Source organism: Carcharhinus amblyrhynchos, chromosome 5, assembly GCF_965287045.1.
Source record: "Carcharhinus amblyrhynchos chromosome 5, sCarAmb.v2.hapA, whole genome shotgun sequence".
NCBI classification, from domain to species: Eukaryota; Metazoa; Chordata; class Chondrichthyes; order Carcharhiniformes; family Carcharhinidae; genus Carcharhinus; species Carcharhinus amblyrhynchos.
In genome coordinates, this window is record NC_137328.1 from 14,203,246 (window position 1) to 14,223,283 (window position 20,038).

Genomic DNA, 20,038 nt, shown 5'->3' on the forward strand with positions numbered 1-20,038 from the left:
CTCAATGCCAACATTAAATTTCTCCCAATGACGCTGCGAGCAGTGGAAGCGACACTGTGTTGGAAAATTGTACCTTTTGATATTTCCTTTGGTTCATTTGATTCATAAATGCTGATCTGCAATTTTAAAAGTTCTCTCATTGGATCTGAGTGTCGCTGGCAAGACCAGAATTTGTTGCCCTCCCTGACTGCCCTTGAGTTGAGAGAGTTGGTTTGCCATTTCAGAGGGCAGTTAAGAGTCAGCACATTGCTGTGGCTCTGGAGTCACATATAGGCCAGACCAGGTAAGGATGGCAGATTCTGTTCCTTAAAGCATGTGAGTGAACCAGATGGGTTTTGACGAAAAGCTGTAATCATTTCACGGTCACCATCACTGACTTGTTATTGACCAAATTCAGATCCCACCAGCTGTAATGGTGAGATTTGAACCCCATACCTCTGAAGCATGAGCCCCAGTCTCTGGATTACTGTCCAGTGAGGTTACCACTATGCCACCATCTCCCCTAATGTTTTGTGATTCCACATTGTGACTCAACTGTGATATTCTGTTGAAAGGCATTGATCAATTTAGAAGAACGAGACATACTACAAACAGTTCAATTGCAGAGTTTTGTGTGAATTTTTCACTGCTACTGTTTCATTCTATATGAAATACATGGAAAACATTCAAAACAGTTTCCTCTAACAGTACATTGTGCAACAACACAAGGAAAGAGGGATACCTTTAATCTTTTTGTGTGTAATAAAACAAGGCCAATTAGTAATTCCATAATAAAGGTCCTTTAGGAAAGAATGATCATAGTGATAGAATTTTGAGTCTGAGAGTGAGGCACACAAGTCCAAAACTACACTATTGAAAATGAATAAAGTAAATTTCATTAGTATGTGGGGCAAATGGGTTAAAATAGATTGGAAGCCAAGATTAAAAATATGACTGTAGTTGAACATTTTTAGAAATATTCCAACGAATGGCTGTAGTTGAACGTTTTTAGAAATATCCCAGTGAACGTACTTTCGTTGATAAATAAAAATACAGTAGGAAAATGGATGCCTCTGACTAAATTAAAAAAATTAAAGAAAAGGCAAGACTAAACCTTTTACGAGCCTGTAATGAGGAAGAGAACAATGAAAGCAGACATGGACTCTTAAAATATAGGATAGGAGAAATTATGATGGAGGACAAGAAAATGATGGAGATATTTTAGTTGGAAATTTCTGCTCTGCCAAAGAGGGACCCGCTGTGGAGGGTGCCTTGGGCCAGCCAATGGTCCGCTGACTTTCAGCAGTACTGGAATATCTCAGTGGTATGTGAGGTCTTTGTGTCTGTCTTTATAGTAGAAGATTTGAAAAGCATGCCAGAGAGATTTAAAGCCAGTGAAGAGCTTAAAAGTATATAGTATTAGTAAAGAAAAAGTACTGGAGGAATTAATGGGGATCTCCTAGATCTGATGGCCTACGTTCCAAGGTTCTAAATGAGATAGTTGCAGATTTAGTGGATGGACTCATTGTGATCTTCCAAAATTCCTAGTAGATTGAGAAGCTGAAAATATAACACCGCTCTTCAAGAAAGGAGGCCAGAGGGAAGGAAGAAATCAGAAATGCAAAGCTAGTTAGCCTCACATTGGTCACCTGGATGACACTTGAATCTATAATTAACAGGAGCACCTAAAAAAAATTATAAAAAAGATTAGGCAGAGTCGGCGTCGTTTTATGAAAGAGAAATCATGTTTGACAAATTCACTGGAGTTTTTTTCGTATGCAACTGCTGGGTAGATAATGTTTGGGTGTTGGATCAGAGCCCTAAGCTACATTAGGAAGCCAGGTTAGACCCCACTCTGTAACAACCAGCACATCCCCTTATGCTTTCCTTCCCTATCAAAGTACCATTTCAGCATCTGACATTCTTATTAAATAAGAATATAGTTAAGAAAGCCCACTAATGCCTTTGCTTTCTCAGAAGACTGAGCAAATTTGGCATATCAGCTGTAACTCTCACCACCTTTTACAGATGCACTATGGAAAGTATTCTTTCTGGTTGTATCACAGCTTGGTATGGCTCCTGCTCTGCCCAAGACTGCAAAGAACTACAAAACGTCATGAATGTAGTCTAATTCATCGCGCAAATCACCCTCCCATCCGTTGACTCAGTCTATACTTCCCACTGTCTTGGCAAAGCAACCAGCAAAATTAAGGACCCCACACACCCTGGACATTATCTCTTCCACCTTTTTCCTTCAGGAAAAAGATGCAAAAGTCTGAGGACAAGTACCAACTGACTCAAGGACAGCTTCTTTCCTGCTGCTGTCAGACTTTTGAATGGACTTCAAAAGTTCATTCAGCCTAAGCTGATCTTTCTCTACACCCTACCTATGACGGTAACACCACATTCTGCACTCTCTCGTTACCTGCTCTCTGAACGATATGCTTTGTATGAAACCACACTTTTCATTGAATGTTAATACATGTGACTATAATCAACGAGCTTATCAGAGTGTGGAAGCTCCCAGTTGAACCTCCTCCCGTTATATCTAATCTAAACCTGCCATTGCTACCATCTATTCCCTTCTCCCTCATCTGCTTATCTAATATCCCCTTAACTGCATCTACACAATGTGTCCGGACCACTCCCTATGACAGCGAGTCCACTTTCTCAATGCAAAGTCGCTGGAAGTGTGTTGCAGTGTGTTTTTAGAGGCCTCTTGTGGTAAGCTGCTGGATTTGATGGCGGATGGCTTTTTTGTGTCGTGACATTAGGGGGCGGGCAACCTGTCCACGCAAAGGCAGCAACCGGTGTGGGCTGCTGTGGATCAGCAACATCACAATGAGATTGCAAGGTGGCACAATGGTTAGCACTGCTGCCTCACAGCACCAAGGACCTGGGTTGCACTCCTGGCTTGGGTCACTGTCTGTGTGGAGTTTGCACATTCTCCTGTCTACATGGGTTTCCTCCCAAGCCCAAAGATGTGCAGGTTAGATGAATTGGCCATGCTAACTTCTCCCTCAGTGTACCCCAACGGGTGCTGCTGGAGTGTGGCAACTAGGGGATTTTCAGAGTAACTTCATTGCAGTGTGAATGTAAGCCTACTTGTGAGTAATAAATAATGTTTTTAAAATCCAAATGATGCTGTAGAGAAAGCAAAGCCTCAGGTGCTTTGACAAAGATAAAGTTTAAAGTTTATCTACTAATGTCACACTCAGGCTTACATTAACACTGCAATGAAGTTACCATGAAAGCTCCCTAATAGTCGCACTCCGGCGTCTGTTCGGGTACAGCGAGGGAGAATTTAGCATGGCCAGTGCATCTAACCAGCACATCTTTCGGACTATGGGAGGAAACCGGAACACCAGGAGAAAATTCATGCAGACACGGGGAGAATGTGCAGATTCCGCACAAACGGTGATTCAAACTGGTAATTGGACCCGGGTCCCTGGCACTGAGGCAGCAGTGCTAACCACTGCTCAATAAATAAGCTCATCTAAAATAAGCTATGGCCAATATTCAACATTAGGGATTGACACATTACAGCAGTGTGGATCAACATTACAGTTGTGTGTGCAGCATTGTTTGGATGAGATGAGTAACACGAACATGGATTTGAATGTACAATGCTTTGGAATGAACTATCAATCACTACAGCCCCAAAGAGGAGAGGACGTGTGAATTTTTTTAATGGATGCACTCTGACTGCCACCGACTAAAATATTGAATAATTTTCTGACAACGTGATCATTTTGCTCACGACTTTCTTAATACTCCTTGGTTTTAAACTGACAAGAGACCATTAAACTTCCTGTTACGGTGTGAATAATATGATTAAGTATAGAACCAGAAAAGCCCCAGAAGTGGCTGAAAACCCCCAAAAGTTTGAAGATGGTTGATTTGAGCAGTCTTTTTGGACGAGATAAAAAGTTAGATATAAAGAATTGGTCAGGTCACAAGTGGAGGAGTTCAGAGATTCAGTAAACAAATATTTGCTGGTGGAAGTTAATTGAGTGCCTCCTTTCACTGTTATGGACAAATAGGTTGCACAGATTCAGATCATTCGTATTATCTGAGAATATTTAGCAGATCTATACTTTCTGCAGCAGTCAGTTTATTTTGGGCTGAAGCAGAAGTTCCAAGCATGGCTGATTACTCAAACTTTTGCTTGGCCTGCACACTCCCACCTCCTACTCTTAAGCAAATTTTACATAGAATTGTACAGTGTGCAAACAGGCTACTTGGTTTAATAGGTGCACATCAGTCTTCATGGTGGACAAAAGCTGCCTCATCTTAACCCATCCATCTGTTCTTTCATTCCTTCACTCACCTAGCTTCTGCTTTTATTAATCTATGTAGATCATAGAACCTCGACAGTGCAGAAGGAGGCCATTTAGCCCATTGAGTCTGCACAGACAGCAATCCAACCCAGGCCCTATCCCTTAACCTGACGCATCAACCTTGCTATTTCCCTTGACACTAAGGTGCAATTTAGCACGGCCTAACCTGCACATGTTTGGACTGTGGGAGGAAACCGGAGCAGCTGGAGGAAACCCACGGGGAGAAGGTGCAGACTCCACACAGACAGTGACCAAAGCCAAGAATTGAATCTCCTTCCCTGATGCTGTGAGGCAGCGATGCTAACCACTCTGTCACCATGCTGCCAAAACAACTCAATCATTTCCATGTGGTAATTAATTGCACATTCTCGCTACTCTCAGAGTAAAGAAGCTTCTCCTGAATTCCCAAATGGAATTTTGTTTCAAGGATTAGCCTTTATTTATGTCCTTCAGTTTAGGCTTCCCTGACAAATGAAAACCTGGCACTGGATTTTTCACATGGGAGACGGGAAATGGGAGGTAAATTCAATTCCTGGTCATGAACTCATCACTTGTCGTGAAAGCGGAACTGGCAGTGATTTTGCCCGGATTGGGGCTTTAATTATGTGAGAGAATAGCTCTGCCATCCAATCAGGATGCAGAAAAAAGGCAGGCAGGGTGAAAGAGTGTCGATAAAATGGTTCTGTAAATGCTGAAAGCGACATAATTGCTACTTCCTGTGTATGTTGTCAGCCAATCATCAACTTGCATAGTATTCTTGGGCTAGTCCCTCCTGCCTTTCCCAAACCTAGTAACCGAGAAAATGTTGCCATGCATCCTCAATGTTGGAGGTTTATCCTTGTGCATGAGACATTGACATTACACAATAATCTTCTCTCTGCTGACAGAATACATGGCAAATTGGTCCCTTGTTTTCTGCTCTCGTCTCTTTTTCCCTTGCTAAATCTAGTGATCTACAAATATATTTTGGAGGCAGATCAATCCAAGATGACTGAGTCACTCATTCCATATCCATGTTTAACCATCAACTTCTATTGCACAATTGGTGGCACTTCAGAAGCTTGGGAACAGAAGCTACTATAAAGTATTTCACATTGGTGCCTCAGTGCTTGGATTCCACCTCCTCCAAGTTTTGAAATACAGTTTTGGTTTGTTATATTACTGCCTCTTTTTAATGCCCTCTTGCAAGAAAAAGAAAACTGTTGAATTAGTAAACTCTAAACGAGGAAAGCAACTCCTGTTCTAACAGGCCTGCTCCTCGCAATTATGACTGCCACCCTGAAATTGTGGAGAGGTCAGGAAGAAGGCAGTGCAATGGGAAGGCCATCTGAAGAATTTGTGCACTCCTCCTTGCAGCAGGGAATGTATAATTCTGCCTATTGTATTCTGCTATCTCATAGGAGCCTTGATTTTACCCTGATCCAACTGATAAAATTGGAGGACAGTGTCAGATGTCTGATTTACACTTTTACACAGTTTAGTTCAGTTTAGTTTATTTATTTGTGTCACAAGTAGCCTTACATTAACACTGCAATGAAGTTACTGTGAAAAATCCCTAATTGCCATACTCCAACGCCTACTGGGTTACGCTAAGGAAGAATTTAGTATGGCCAATGCACCTAACCAGCACGTCTTTCGGACAGCGGGAAGAAACCGGAGCACCCAGAGGAAACCCGTGCAGACATGGAGACGAATGTGCATGCTCTGCAGAGGCAGTGACCCAAGCTGGGAATTGAACCCGGGTCCCTGGTGCTGTGAGGCAGCAATGCTAACCATTGCCACTGTGCACTTGAAGTATGAGCTGAAGTTAATGAGTGTAAAATGAGTGAGGGTGCAGTTTGGGAATCAGACCCAACGACCTTCTTGTCAGATGCATTGGATTTGAATCAGGGGTTTGGAGGATCAAGATTTCCCACCACACTGGGGCAATCCTAACTTTATTATTCTTTTATTTTGTGGTACTGATAATATTTTGATGGCATAAGGGGGAAGTCATCTCATCAAAACCTCTAATTCATGCTTTAAACTGAAATGCTCCTCGTATCTCCATTTAGTTTAGCAATTAATGGGTTGCAGCCAATTGTTTTCCAAGGATGGGTTGATTTGAGCTTGTACATTCATGTTTCTTGGATGAGTGACCCACATCCAAAGGGTTGAAAGCACAAACTTTTCAAAGAGGAAGCTGCTCCCGTGTGCTGCATATTATCTTAACCCCTACATTAGTAATGTTTCAGGCTCTCAGGCAATGACGTACATTCTGCCTCAAGCTCATCATCAATTCTCACCAACTTTTACAGATGCACCGCAGAAAGCATTCTTTCTGGTTGTATCACAGCTTGGTATGACTCCTGCTCTGCCCAAGACAGCAAGAAACTACAAAAGGTCGTGAGTGTAGCCCAATCCATCACGCAAACCAGCCTCCCATCCATTGACTCTGTCTACATTTCCCACTGCCTTGGAAAAGCAGCCAGTAAAATTAAAATCCACGCATCCTGGACATTCTCTCTTTCACCTTCTTCCGTTGTGAAAAAGATACAAAAGTCTGAGGTCACGTACCAACTGCCTCAAGAGCAGCATCTTCTCCGCTGAATCCTTTTTGAATGGACCTACGTTGCATTAAGTTGTTCTTTGTCTACACCCTAGCTATAACTGTAGCACTACATTTTGCACTATCTCCTTTCCTTCTCTATGGACAGTATGCTTTATCTGTACCGTGTGCAATAAGCAATACTTTTCACTGTACGTTAACACATGTGACAATAATAAATCAAATCAAAAATAAAATTAATGGGTGACACAGTGGCACAGTGGTTAGCACTGCTGCCTCACAGCGCCAGGGACCCAGGTTCAATTTTGGCCTCAGGTGACTGTCAGTGTGGCGTTTGCACATTCTCCCCGTGTCTACGTGGGTTTCCTCTGGATGCTTCGGTCTCCTCCCACAGTCCAAAGTGTGCAGGTGAGGTGGATTGACCATGCTAAATTGCTCCTTAGTGTTGGGGGATTAGCGGGGTAAGTACGTGGGGTTATACTGGGATAGGGCCTGGGTGGGTTTGGTGTTTGATTGGCCGAATGGCCTCCTGTTGCACTGTAGGGATTCTGTGGTTCTTTAATTAAGTCATGTAGTGCAACAGAAAGTGATTAGCCTGATAGTAACTGTGGAGTTAACTTGATGGGTCAAGCTTTGATGTTTTCATCTCCTATTTTTCGTGAGCCAGTTTGAAGACGCAAGAAAGGTGGAGGATTTATTTTAAGAGTAGTATTTCAGAGAAAAGCCTTTTTGGCCAATTGTGGTGCTTTGCCTGGATGTATGTCAAGTAATAACGTGCCAAGAAGACATTTCTTCCAAAGTACTGAGCTTCATGTAGGCAAAGGAAGTGTTGTGGCTATTTAATTAGTGCAGTGAGGCTGCAGGTAGGGTAGTTCTTGCTAATAATTGTTTGAAACTGGCACATGAAAGGGAAATGTACACTGCAATTTTAAACCTATTTATCTCGCTGTGATTCCTCTTTTGTTTAATAAGAACCGTTTTCTGCTCAAACCGAGAGAACTGCGTGCCCATCCCTGTAACGTGCTGCCAGTGTAGTTTGTGGTTCAGTTGTTCAGCAATAACAGAAGCCATGAGGTCTTCTTTCCTCCTTCTCCCACTACTAACATTGTACTTTCTTCCACATTCTGTTCGGTACCATATCTGACTGCCCAGCTAACATATGACTATCACCAGGACTTGGGGCTAAACCCAGCTAGGTCTCTGCTTTGAGCAGCCTGCCATTTTTGTTTCATGCTTTGATATGCAAATATTGGCACAGATATATTTTTGGTTTGTAGTGGGAGGGGTATTTCATAGAATCATAGAATCCCTACAGTACAGAAGGAGGCCTTTCATCCCATCGATTCTGTACTGCCCACATCCAGCCAGGCAATATCCCCGTAACCCCACATATTTACCCTGCTAATCTCCCTGACACGAGGGTCAATTTGGCATGGCCAATCAACCTAACAGGCACATCTTTTTTTTCCTTAAATTAAGGATCCCATGCACCCCGGGCATTCTGTCTTCCACCTTTTGTCGGAAAAAAGATACAAAAGTCTGAGGCTGCATACCAACCAACTCAAGAACGGCTTCTTCCCTGCTGCTGTCAGACTTTTGAATGGACCTACCTTGCATTAAGTTGATCTTTCTCTACACCCTAGCTATGACTGTAATACTACATTCTGCACTCTCTTGTTTCCTTCTCTATGAACGGTATGCTTGCTTTGTCTGTACAGCACGCAACAAACAATACTTTTCACTGTACATCAATACATGTGACAGTAGTAAATCAAATCAAGGTCTTTGGACTGTGGGAGGAAACCGAAGCACCTGAAGGAAACCCATGCAGGTATGAGGAGAATGTGCAAACTCCACACAGACGGTGACCCGAGGTCGGAATTGAACCTGGGTCCTTGGTGCTGTGAGGCAACAGTGCTAACCACTGTGCTTCTGAGCCACATCATTCTCCTCCAGTCCTTTGCCAAATTTCTAACTATGGTTCTGCGCCTGAAGCAGACTTAAAACTCACGTGGAGAAATGTTTAAGTTGGCGTTATTGTGTCTTTGTGCTTGTAAGTGCATGAAGTACTAATGTGCAGTTTGATTTGACCTCAACTGCTATAATTTAGCAACAGTAAATGTTGTGCCTCCATGTGTGCGTGTGTGTCTGCATGTGTGTTTGCATGTGTGTGCGTGTGCCTGCATGTGCACCTATGTCTGTCCATATGCCTGCAAGGGTCTGAATGTGTCGTGTGCCTGCGTGTATGCAAACGTATATATATATCTGGGACTCTACCTGTCAGCATTTGGTTTGGTGTAAAGCACATTCTCTACTACAATGTTCACCAGTCTGGTATTCACATACCTTGCAGCTCACAGGTCATTCTTAGATTGGCATGAAATAATAATATTTGTGGGGATGCACACGATCCCAATGTCATAGATGACAGATAATTACAGGTTAAAAATAACGCTCAGAGTGTGGAATTTTCCTGTCCTGCCCACCTCCATAGTGGGTGGGACATCGACCATGCAAAGGTCTGTTGACCTTGGGTGGGATTTTCTGGTATTGGGGTGAGCGCAGAGGGAAAATTCCACTCTGTATCAGTAATTTCACAGTTCTCATGCTGGCTGTATATAGCAATCATTAAAACAAAAATACTATTTAAAAGTTGAGGCTCCAATTTTCTTTGTGCTAACCTTACATGCCTTTGGTTCAATAGGTATTCCGCCAGTGCACTATACCCTTTTTGCTCTGATGAATGAGAAAGACCGCTCTTGGTATCCGCCAAACCACGTCTTTGTTGTGACTGACTCAGCCGAGGAATGCGTTATTTTTCGACTGAGGTAGGTTGAAATGTCCAAGTGTTAATATTGATAGTTGAGAAATCGTGTGTTCCTCTGTAAAAACAAAGACAGGAGCTCTTCATGTGAAAGCTCTTTGTCACTGATCTTTGCAACACCAAACATGCTCAATCACTGACTAAACCCTAAAGAAGAACTTGATTGTATGATGTGGGCTGCATCTGAAGGAGTGCTAATACTTAACCCAACTTTGTCACAAACCTGTTCAATTATGTGTTGTACGGCTGATAACAAGTGACTCCATTCTTGTTACCTACGTCACTCAGTAGCTTTAACTTTTAATGGAACTTTGGGTACAGCATATAAAAGAGGCAAGATGATGGCACAGTGGTTAGCACTGCTGCCTCACAGTGCCAGGGACCCAAGTTCAATTCCTGGCTTGGGTCACTGTCTGTGTGGAGGTTTGCACATTCTCTCCATGTCTGCGTGGGTTTCTTCTGGGTGTTCCAGTCTTCCTCACACAGTCCAAAAATGTGCGATGATTGGGTCATGTTAAATTGCCCGCTAATATCAGGGAGATTAGCAAGGGTAAATGCATGGGGTTGTGAGGATAGGGCCTGGGTGGGATTGTGGTTGGTGCAGACTTGATGGGCTGAATGGCCTCCTCTGCACTGTATGATCTGTAAGAAGCATTGGGGGCCATTTGCCAGTTCTTTGTAAGAGCTATCCAGCCTGTACTACTACCTATCTGTTCCCTCATAACCTAGCAAATGTTTCCTCTCCCAAGTATATTCCAACTATGTTCAGAAAATTATTATTGAATCCACTTCTACCATCCTTTCAGGCAGCATCTTCTATCTTACGAGAACTTACTGCAGAAAGTCTTTTTTTCTCCTTATCTTGCCTCTGGTTCTTTGGCCAAATGCCCAAGATATTTGTCCTCTAGTTTTCAAACCTCCCAATGGAGTCTGTTTTCCTTTATTCATTTAATTAACCCCCTGATAATTTTGAGCACCTCCATTGAATCTCTTTTTAACTTCCTCTGCTATCAGACAAACAATCCCAGCTTCTCCAATCTCTCCATTTAATTGAAATCATCATCAATCCATGATGCCCTCTTCAAAGACTTGCCATCTTTCCTAAAGGGTGGTGTCCTGAACTGGACACAGTGCTTCAACTGAGGCCCAAAGTGGAAACTGCCACCAATGTTGGGAACCTCCATTGGATGGAGGTTATATCCTGTTTTAATAATTAACCTTGCATGTATTAAATTGTTGGTGGAGATTTTTTTTCTTGCCTGTTCATGGAATGTGGGAAGGCCAGTGTTTATTACTCACTCTTAATTGCCCTTAAGAAGGGGACAGTGAGCTGCCTTCTTGAACTGCTACAGTCAGTGTATGTAGGTGCACCCTAAGGATGAGCACTTCCGCTGCTGTAATGGTGGACAGGCGGTGGAAATATCACAGAAGCGCAATAGTTACATCAACGTGAAAATAGTCTGATCCGTACTTCAATGGCAGTGGACATTTCCCTCTGTGTCATATTGGGAATGCAACTTGGATATATTTAAATATCATGAATGCTTGTAATCAAGGCAGCTTCCGGATTCACATCCCCACATTAGATCAAAAGATCATGCTGATTTCCTGAGCTATAGACAGTGAGAAAGCAGTGTACGGGTATGGTTTAAATATGACAAAAATTGGGCGGCACGATGGCACAATGGTTAGTGCTGCTGCCTCACAGCGCCAGGGACCCCGGTTCGATTCCTGACTTGGGTCACTGTCTGTGTGGACTTTGCACATCCTCCCCGTGTCTGCGTGGAATCCAGGCACTCTGGTTTCTTGCCAACTGTCCAAAGATGTAGATTGGCCATGCTAAATTGCCCCTTGCTGTCAGGGGACTAGCTAGGGTAAATGCATGGGGTTATGGCCATAGGGCCCTGGTGGGACTGTGGTCAGTGCAGTCTCTATGGGCCAGATGACCACCTCCTGCACTGCAGGATTCTGTGATAGCTCCTGCTTAAGCCACAGCAGGGCAGGCAAATCACGGGCCGCTAGCCTGTGATACAAAGTGTTTTTGTTGATGTGTATTTAATCAGGCGAGAAGTGCAGGATTAAGTGTGAAAATACTCTATTGCAACTAATGGAATAAATGCAGTTTTTCCTGCCCATTACCACACTTAGTCCGAAGTTCACCCTAAGAGTATTGTTTGTGAGAGTGTTCCAGAATTTTAGTGCAAGATACCCACCATTTTCTCCTTTGATGTCAGTCAACCAGAAGTACCACACAACATCAGACAAGTGGATATAGATTAATCTTTGGTCCAGATTTGAGTACAGATAAAATAATATATAAGGTGCTGACTTCCAAGTTCCCCAGCATCAGACTTGGGGGTTACCCTAAAGATGCAGTGAGAAATCTTTCTCGGAACTTCGCAGGGAAGGGTTTGCTCAACAATTGTCCAAAAGTGCAAACCTCTGGTCAATTGGCCCAAGCTGAAAACCATCCGAAAATGTGATTTAATGGTAAACTTCAGTTGGTTCTGGTTCTAGCTAGTGTTACACAAATAGTTACTCGGAAATAGTAAGAAAGAAAGTTAAATATCAAGACCACAGACTCCCTCTCCCCCTCCCCACTGCCTCCATTCACAGACCCCACCTTGACTTGTGGATCCGATCTGAACCTACCCCCGCCCCCCAAACCCGTTGACCCACTTGCTGCCTTTCAATGCAGGTCCCCAGCAGCTCCAAGTTTTCCATTCTCCTTATTCCTGAGGGCCATCACTTTTCAACTTGTGTTGGAAGTTATGGCCCATAGAAGCAAAAAGATACTTCAATTTGACTTATTGTCACGTTTACTGGGATGCAGTGAAAAGTATTGTTTCTTGCACACTATGCAGGCAAAACGTACTGTTCATTGAGTACGTGGTGAAAAGGATAGGGTGTAGAGTATGGTGTTGCAGTTACAGGTAGGGTAAAGAAGATCAGTTTAATATGTGATAGGACCATTCAAAAGTCTGATGGCAGCAGGAAAGAAGCTGTTCTTAAGTTGGTAGATACGTGATCTCAAACTTTTTAATCTTTTTTCCGATGGAAGAAGGTGGAGGAGAGAATGTTCGGAGTCCTTGATTATGTTGGCTGTTATTCCGAGGCAGTGGGAATTGTATATGGAATCAGTGGACGGGAGGCTGGTTTGTGAGATGGGCTGGGCTACGTTCACAACACTTTGTAGTTTCCTGCGGTCTTAGTCAAAGCAGGAGCCATACCGAGCTGTGACACATCCGGAGAGGATGCTTTCCAGCACAACGCAGAGTGAGCTGCACAAGATACTTCTTTCAGCAAATCACCTCTTAATTGGAAATAAAAACAGAATTCCAGAAAAACTCAGCAGGTTTTATCGCTATTACTTTCACTCCTTAAACTACCTTGGCATGCAAGTCCCTTTGCATGTAACGGCTAAACTTTGCCTTTTGTCGTTTGATGTATATCTGGAATCTGTGAATCATAGATGCTCTTAATGTCTGTGTGACATCAATAGGGAGAAAGGCAACTGAAAGCAATGTATTTTTAAGCCCTCTGAAGACAATGACATCAATTCCTCACTGAGCAAAGCTATGACACGTGGATCGCTTCTGCAAAATTAAATACCCCGTAGCAGAATAACACCGATGCTGGAAATCCAAAATCAAAACTGAAAATGAACAAAGCATTTTGTTGGCCGCAGACACTCGAAACGTTAACTCTTTGTCTCGCTTTCTGCAAAACGAAACACATTTAACTTTGAAGCACCTCCTCGTGCAATGTGATTAGACAGTTCCTTGGCAAAGTTTTGAAAACTTTCCCAGAAGACTAGAGAAATTTGGTATATCCACTAAGACTCTCACCAACTTTAACAGTTACTCTATAGAAAGCATTCTTTCTGGTTGTATCACAGCTTGGTATGGCTCCTGCTCTGCCCAAGACAGCAAGAAACTACAAAAGATCATGAACAAAGCCCAGCCCATCACACAAACCAGCCTCCCACCAACTGACTCTGTGTACACTTACCACTGCCTCAGAAAAGCAGCCAGCATAACTCAAGGACCCCATGCTTCCTGGGCATATTCCTTTCCACCTTCTTCCGTCAGGAAAAAGATACAAAAATCTGAGCACACGTACCAACCAACCCAAGAACCGCTTCCTCCCTGCTGCGCTCAGACTTTTGACTGGACCTACCTCGCGTTAAGCTGACCTTTCTCTGCACCCTAGCTGTGACTGTAAAGCTACATTCTGCACTTTCTCACTTCTTCTCTGTGCACGATATGTTTTGTCTGTATCGTGCACAAGAAACAATACTTTTCACTGTATGACAATAGTAAATCAAATCAAAATAATTCATTCAAAGTCTTTCGGAAATTGTCTATTCGTGAGCTTGTGCCAAAAAGATTCAGCATAATATTCAAAGACTCATCAAAGGCTTAGAAATTTGCTCAATTAGACAGAACTCCCACTGGTGAAGAGTTCACACTTTGTAAATGTGTGGAGAATTCTGTGGGCAGAGCTTGCGACTGATGACGAGTTGCGCTAAATGCAATTTGTACTTAAAAATTGGTAATCATTATCAGTAGCGGCATTCTGGGTTACTGTAGAGCTCAATACAGTACCGACCACATAGTGATGTGAGGAGATGCATTACCTGGAGTCAGGGCCAGTCTAGAGATGGGCGAAGACTGAGGATGGTGTCGGCTCCGTACCTGCACCCGTCCCACAGTTCTCTCCAAATAGTCAGTCGCGATCGAAGGTCAATTCTCAAGTCTAGGAAATTTGATTGTCATTGGCTGTGAATCAGCTCATTGATTGCCGAACTGCAGGCACCAAAATGTGGACTAAGCTAATCAAAGACAACGTGATAAGTGAGGAGCCAAGGACCTCAAAAGAGGGCAAAAACCTGCCATTTCCACCAGGGATGGCAAAGTGATTTTTTTTTTATGAATGTCAAAGGGAAGACCATTCGTAGCCTTGAGTGAAAGATGTAATTTGGAATGGCAGCACAGGACAATGCGTGCAAAATGTCAGGAAAATTCCCTGTTAAACAGTGCCACTTGGACAAAGAAAGTAGGGGAGTTGAAGGGAAAATTGCAAGCTTAACAAGTCACCCTTTTCATAGCCTGTGGCTAAAGACACATCCTTAGATAACAAAGCCACTGTTCTGGCTACTGTTGAAGTATCAAGCGGCATGCTCTGGATGGCAGTCATGATCTCATCTTTGTTTGTAACGTCTTTGGACAAGGTGTCGGCAGCAACCATTATAGCCCCCTTGATAATTTCGCCATCAATGAACGGTTTCTTATTTTTTGCCAGCAGATGGCTGATGTGGAAAAATGCCTCAATGCTCGCATTGAGTGGCTTTGTTATCTAAGGATGTGTCTCAGCAAATACACCAAGACTTGCCAGGCCACGAACATTTCTCACTTTAGTTTGATGAGTCAGTAGACGTGATGGATCGAGCCCAGCTTCCTGTTTTTGCTCTCATGATATTCAAAGACACAATAACGAAGGAGAACTTCCTCTCTCTTTTGCCACTTAAAGAGAGGACAAGAGGCGAGAATGTCTAAAACAAACGTTAAAGGCACATGACTGAGAAAGACATTCCGATTAAGAAACCGGTTTCAAATCACAACTGATAGAGCACCGTCAATGCTGGGTGTCAATGCAACCTTTGTTGCACTTTGCCAAATGATCTTGAATTTTCCTCCTTTGTCAATCACTATTGTTATCCACCAACGGGTGAGCAAAGTTATCTCACGAAATGGTGGGTTTTGTCAAGAACATCAACTCAATATGCCAGAGCTCTGCAACATTGTTATTCAACGAGCTTGATGCCACCTGTAGTTCCTTCATGAGGATGTGAGCTGCTTAAGTCGAGGAAAAGTCCTCCAGAGATTTTTAGATCTGTTTCTTGAAATTGTCACCTTTCTCAAATCAAGACATTTGGTGTACAGCTAGCTGTCAGATCATGTCCAAAGCTGTGCAGGTCAGGTGGATTGGCCATGTTCAATTGCCCCTTTGTGTCAGAGGGACTAGCTAGGATAAATGCATGGAGTTATGAGGATAGGACCTAGGAGGGATTGCAGACAATGCAGTCTCGATGGACCGAATGGCCCCCCTCTGCACTGTAGGGTTCTATGTGCGATTGTTAGACTTGGCATTTCTTACGGACAAGTGCAAAATTGAATGAGCCGAACTATGGACTATAGGGGAGGGAGGGAGACTTCTCAGACATGGTCAGTGCAGTGAGTGCATTTAAATTGAAAAGTGGAGGTGCACTCCTTCCAGTTAAAGAAGCAAATTACTGAACTTTTCCCAAATCTGGAGAGAGTCCAACAGCAGGTCAAACAGAAAGGGTTCCCGTCAAACAAATCCTGTGACCACTTGAACAAATTGGAAAAGGAATTCAACGCACTATTTCAAGAGTTAGACAAGGTGGAACAAATTATTATGTTTGCCTCAAATGCTTTCCTTCAAGTGGACATTGGAGAACTCACAGCACATTTTCAGCAGGTGTGTGAACAAAGCAGTGGACTTGACCTGGAAATAATCACCAGGTAGAATGACACAGAGCTGAAAATAACTTCAAGGTACAAAGACTTTTGATGACTTGTAAACAGAGAGAAGTACCGTCTCTGTTTACTGTGCACTCGATGTGACGGCCTACTTTGGTTCCACATATCTCTGTGGGGTGGCTTTTCCCAGATGAAAATCATCAAGTCCAAGTATTGCACTTGTCTCTCAGATGGACTGTATGAGACTGGCCAAACTTCACAGCACTCACTGATAGCGCGCAAGCACAGATGTCACAAATGTGTACGTTGATTATTCTTAGATACAAATAGCAAATAATTCCCCTTGCTACAGAACAGGTAGACTAGCAAGAATAATGTAACAGGGTGGGTTGGAGTGATTTTGGTTCAAGAGAAAAAGGATGTAAAGTTTGTTAATTGGGAGGTTTTCGTAAAGTCAAATTAACATAGAAACCCTACAGCACAGAAAGAGGCCATTCAGCCCATTGAGTCTGCAACAAACAATCCCACCCAGGCCCTACCCCCACATCCCTACACATTTACCCACTAATCCCTCTAACCTACGCATCTCAGGACACTGAGGGAAATTTTAGCATAGCCAATCAACCTAACCTGCACATCTTTGGACTGTGGGAGGAAACCGGAGTACCTGGAGGAAACCCACAGAGACACGAGGAGAATGTGTAAACTCCACACAGACAGTGACCCAAGCCGGGAATCAAACCCAGGTCCCTGGAACTGTGAAGCAGCAGTGCTAACCACTGTGCTACTGTGCCTCGTGCTGCATTTTAATGCTAAACATGGTCTTGTGCTTAAGAAGGTTAGAGACCACTGCTCTATCATATATATGTACATACTTAGGAGTTGTTAATAAACACTTGCTATTAATATACTGAAAAACCATAAAGCCTCCTTCATGGTGTCTAAAGCAGGATTTTTCAATTGATATTAGCTGCCCCAGTACCAAGAAAACTGCACCATAAACTAACCAGCTCAATTAAATGGAAACCCCTGTCTTTCAACTGAAATATTAAAATATAGCCCATCTATCTTCTCGGGTGAGCACATAAGATGCTGGGGTATTACCCATGGCAGAGCAGTGGAGCCCCCAGTATTTACCCCTCAACCAACTCCGCTCAAGTAGATTAACTGGCCATCTATTACATTTCTGCAACTGTGCTGATCCTGCCTCATGACAATGATAATGCCCTTCAAAGCATTTCATTGGTTGCAAATTGCTTGCTCACATGCTAAGGGCATGAAAAACGCTAGATAAATGAAAATGTGTTTGCTCTTTCAGGGTGGAATTTTCCCATCCCGCCTGCCACGTGAATTGAAGTGGGCTGAACATGGACCATAGAAAGGTCCATTGACTTTAGTCAGGGATTTCCGGCTTTTGGAGTGAGCGCAGCCAGAAAATCCCGCCCTCAGTCTTGACCAATTGTTGGATAAAAGCAAACTACTGTGGATGTTGGAATCTGAAACCAAAAGAGAAAATGCTGGCAAATCTTAGCAGATCTGGAAACATCCATAAAGAGAGGAAAGAGCTGATGTTTTGAGCCCAGATGACCCTTTGTCAAAGCAAAGTGGGTTTACAGCATGGAAGCAGGCCCTTCAACTCAATTTGTCTGTGCTGCGCAGTTTTTACTATTAAGCAAGCCCCAATTGCCCGCATTTGGCCCATATCCCTCTATAGCCATCTCACCCATGTAATTGGCTAAATGCTTTTTAAAAGGCAAATTTGTACCTGCCTCTACTACTACCTCTGGCAGCTTGTTCCAGACATTCACCTCCCTCTGTGTGAAAGAACTGCCCCTCTGGGCCCTCTAGCTTTAGATTTCCCTACCTTTGGGAAAAGATGTTGACTACCTACCTGATCTGTGCTCATTATTTTATAGATCTCTATAAGATCACCCTTAAGTCTCCTATGCTCCAGGTGAAAAAAGTCCTAGTCTATCCAGCCTCTCCTTATATCTCAAACCATCAAGTCCCGGTAGCATCCTAGCAAATATTTTCTGCATTCTTTCTAATTTAATAATATCCTTTCTACAATAGGGTGACCAGAACAGTACACTGTATTCCAAGTGTGGCCTTACTAATGTCTTGTTCAACTGCAACAAGGTGTCCCAGCTTCGGCAGGATCCATTCCTACAGAATCTTTAAATGATGGTCATCTTTCTCCAGTCTCGTTGCTATGTGGGAATACTCCACTATATCTTACTGGCCACCGTGAGTTGTGAGCAAATCATCAGATTTGCCACAAGCAATAGGGACCACGTTACAAATTTTGGAACCATTCACTTTCTCTTGTTCAGATGTGAGATGCTCACAGATCAGAAGGAAGCGGAGTAAAGGGAAAGATCCTTTTGTGCCAAAGAGGTAGTCATAGAATCCCTACAGCACATTGTGACCATTCTGCCCATCAAGCCTGCACCAACAGCAATTCCACTCTATCCCTGTAAACGCACCCTGCTAATTCCCTTGATATTAAGGGGTAATTTAGCATAGCCAATCAACCTAACCCAGACATCTTGCATGCAGTTAGATTTATTTGATGGTATAGAGAATATATTGATGAAAAGTTTAATCAAATTGCAAAATTAACCCTTCTTATATTATCTCCACAGATTCTACTTTCCACATTGGCATAGTTCTGGGACTAATAGAGCCTACCGCTATGGTGTTACCAAGGGTGCAGAGAGCCCTTTCATCGATGATACTATTATGACATATCTTTTTGCTCAGGTACAACATGTTTTCAGCCAGTGATTTTCACTTTAGTAGAATTTCGGATGACAAAAGAAGTGTTGGAGCTTAGATTTACTGCATTGACGTACATAGAACAAGTGTTGACCTGATGTTTATACACAGCTTAAAAATGTTTTAACTGTGTAATGTGATAAACCTTTGTATTAAGCCCTGAATTTGAGTCATCCCTTTATGTTTGCACACCTAAGTGATGCTATTAAAGAAGGAATGACCTTTGAATAAATTAATGGATTTGTATTACACCATAGAATTGAAATTGTATACATTAGTAAAAATCTGACCCGTCCTGTCATAGAGATAATGTAGTTCAGACTATGTTCAGTTTGAAAGAGAAATGTAGAGCTGGAGCTATTTGGTTTACATCTAGAGAAATCTTGATATATTGATGAGTAACTGTATTTAAGACAGGGGGTATATATTTTCATTGTGCCAATACAATTTTGTACATAGCAAATAGTTTTGAATATAAAAGTAGGGAGGTCTTGCTGCAGCTGTATAGGGCATTGGTGAGGCCGCAGCTGGAGTACTGTGTGCAGTTTTGGGCGCCGCACCTGCACAAGGATATTTTGGCCTTGGAGGGAGTGCAGAGGAGGTTTACTAGGCTGATACCGGAGATGAGGGGGTTGAGCTATGAGGAGAGGCTGAATAAACTAGGCTTGTACTCGTTAGAGTTTAGAAGAATGAGGGGAGATCTCATTGAGACGTATAAGATGATGAATGGGATGGATAGGATAGAGGTGGAGAGACTCTTCCCGCTCAAAAAAGACAGTAGGACTAGGGGGCACAGCCTCAAGATAAAGGGGGGGCGGTTTAGAACGGAGTTGAAGAGGAACTTCTTCACTCAAAGGGTGGTGAATATCTGGAATTCTCTGCCCGTTGAAGTGGTGGAGGCTGCCTCGCTAAATATTTTTAAGAAGCGGGTTGATGGGTTTTTGATAAGAGAGGGGATTAAGGGTTATGGGGAGAGGGCGGGAAAGTGGAACTGAGCCACGACAGATCAGCCATGATCTTATTGAATGGCGGGGCAGGCTCGAAGGGCCAGATGGCCTACTCC

At 43.0% G+C, this 20,038-nt stretch overlaps 1 protein-coding gene across 2 annotated transcripts in view; it reads left to right on the forward strand.

Moving 5' to 3' along the window:
* LOC145342905 (tyrosine-protein kinase JAK2-like) overlaps positions 1-20,038 on the forward strand; it is a 270,756-nt gene that overhangs the window by 150,837 nt on the left and 99,881 nt on the right. For both annotated transcript variants that reach the window (XM_080188485.1, XM_080188486.1), the window contains 2 exons: positions 9,572-9,695; positions 18,843-18,960. In XM_080188485.1, the coding sequence (XP_080044611.1) occupies positions 9,572-9,695; positions 18,843-18,960 (242 nt within the window). The remainder of the gene's footprint in view (positions 1-9,571; positions 9,696-18,842; positions 18,961-20,038) is intronic.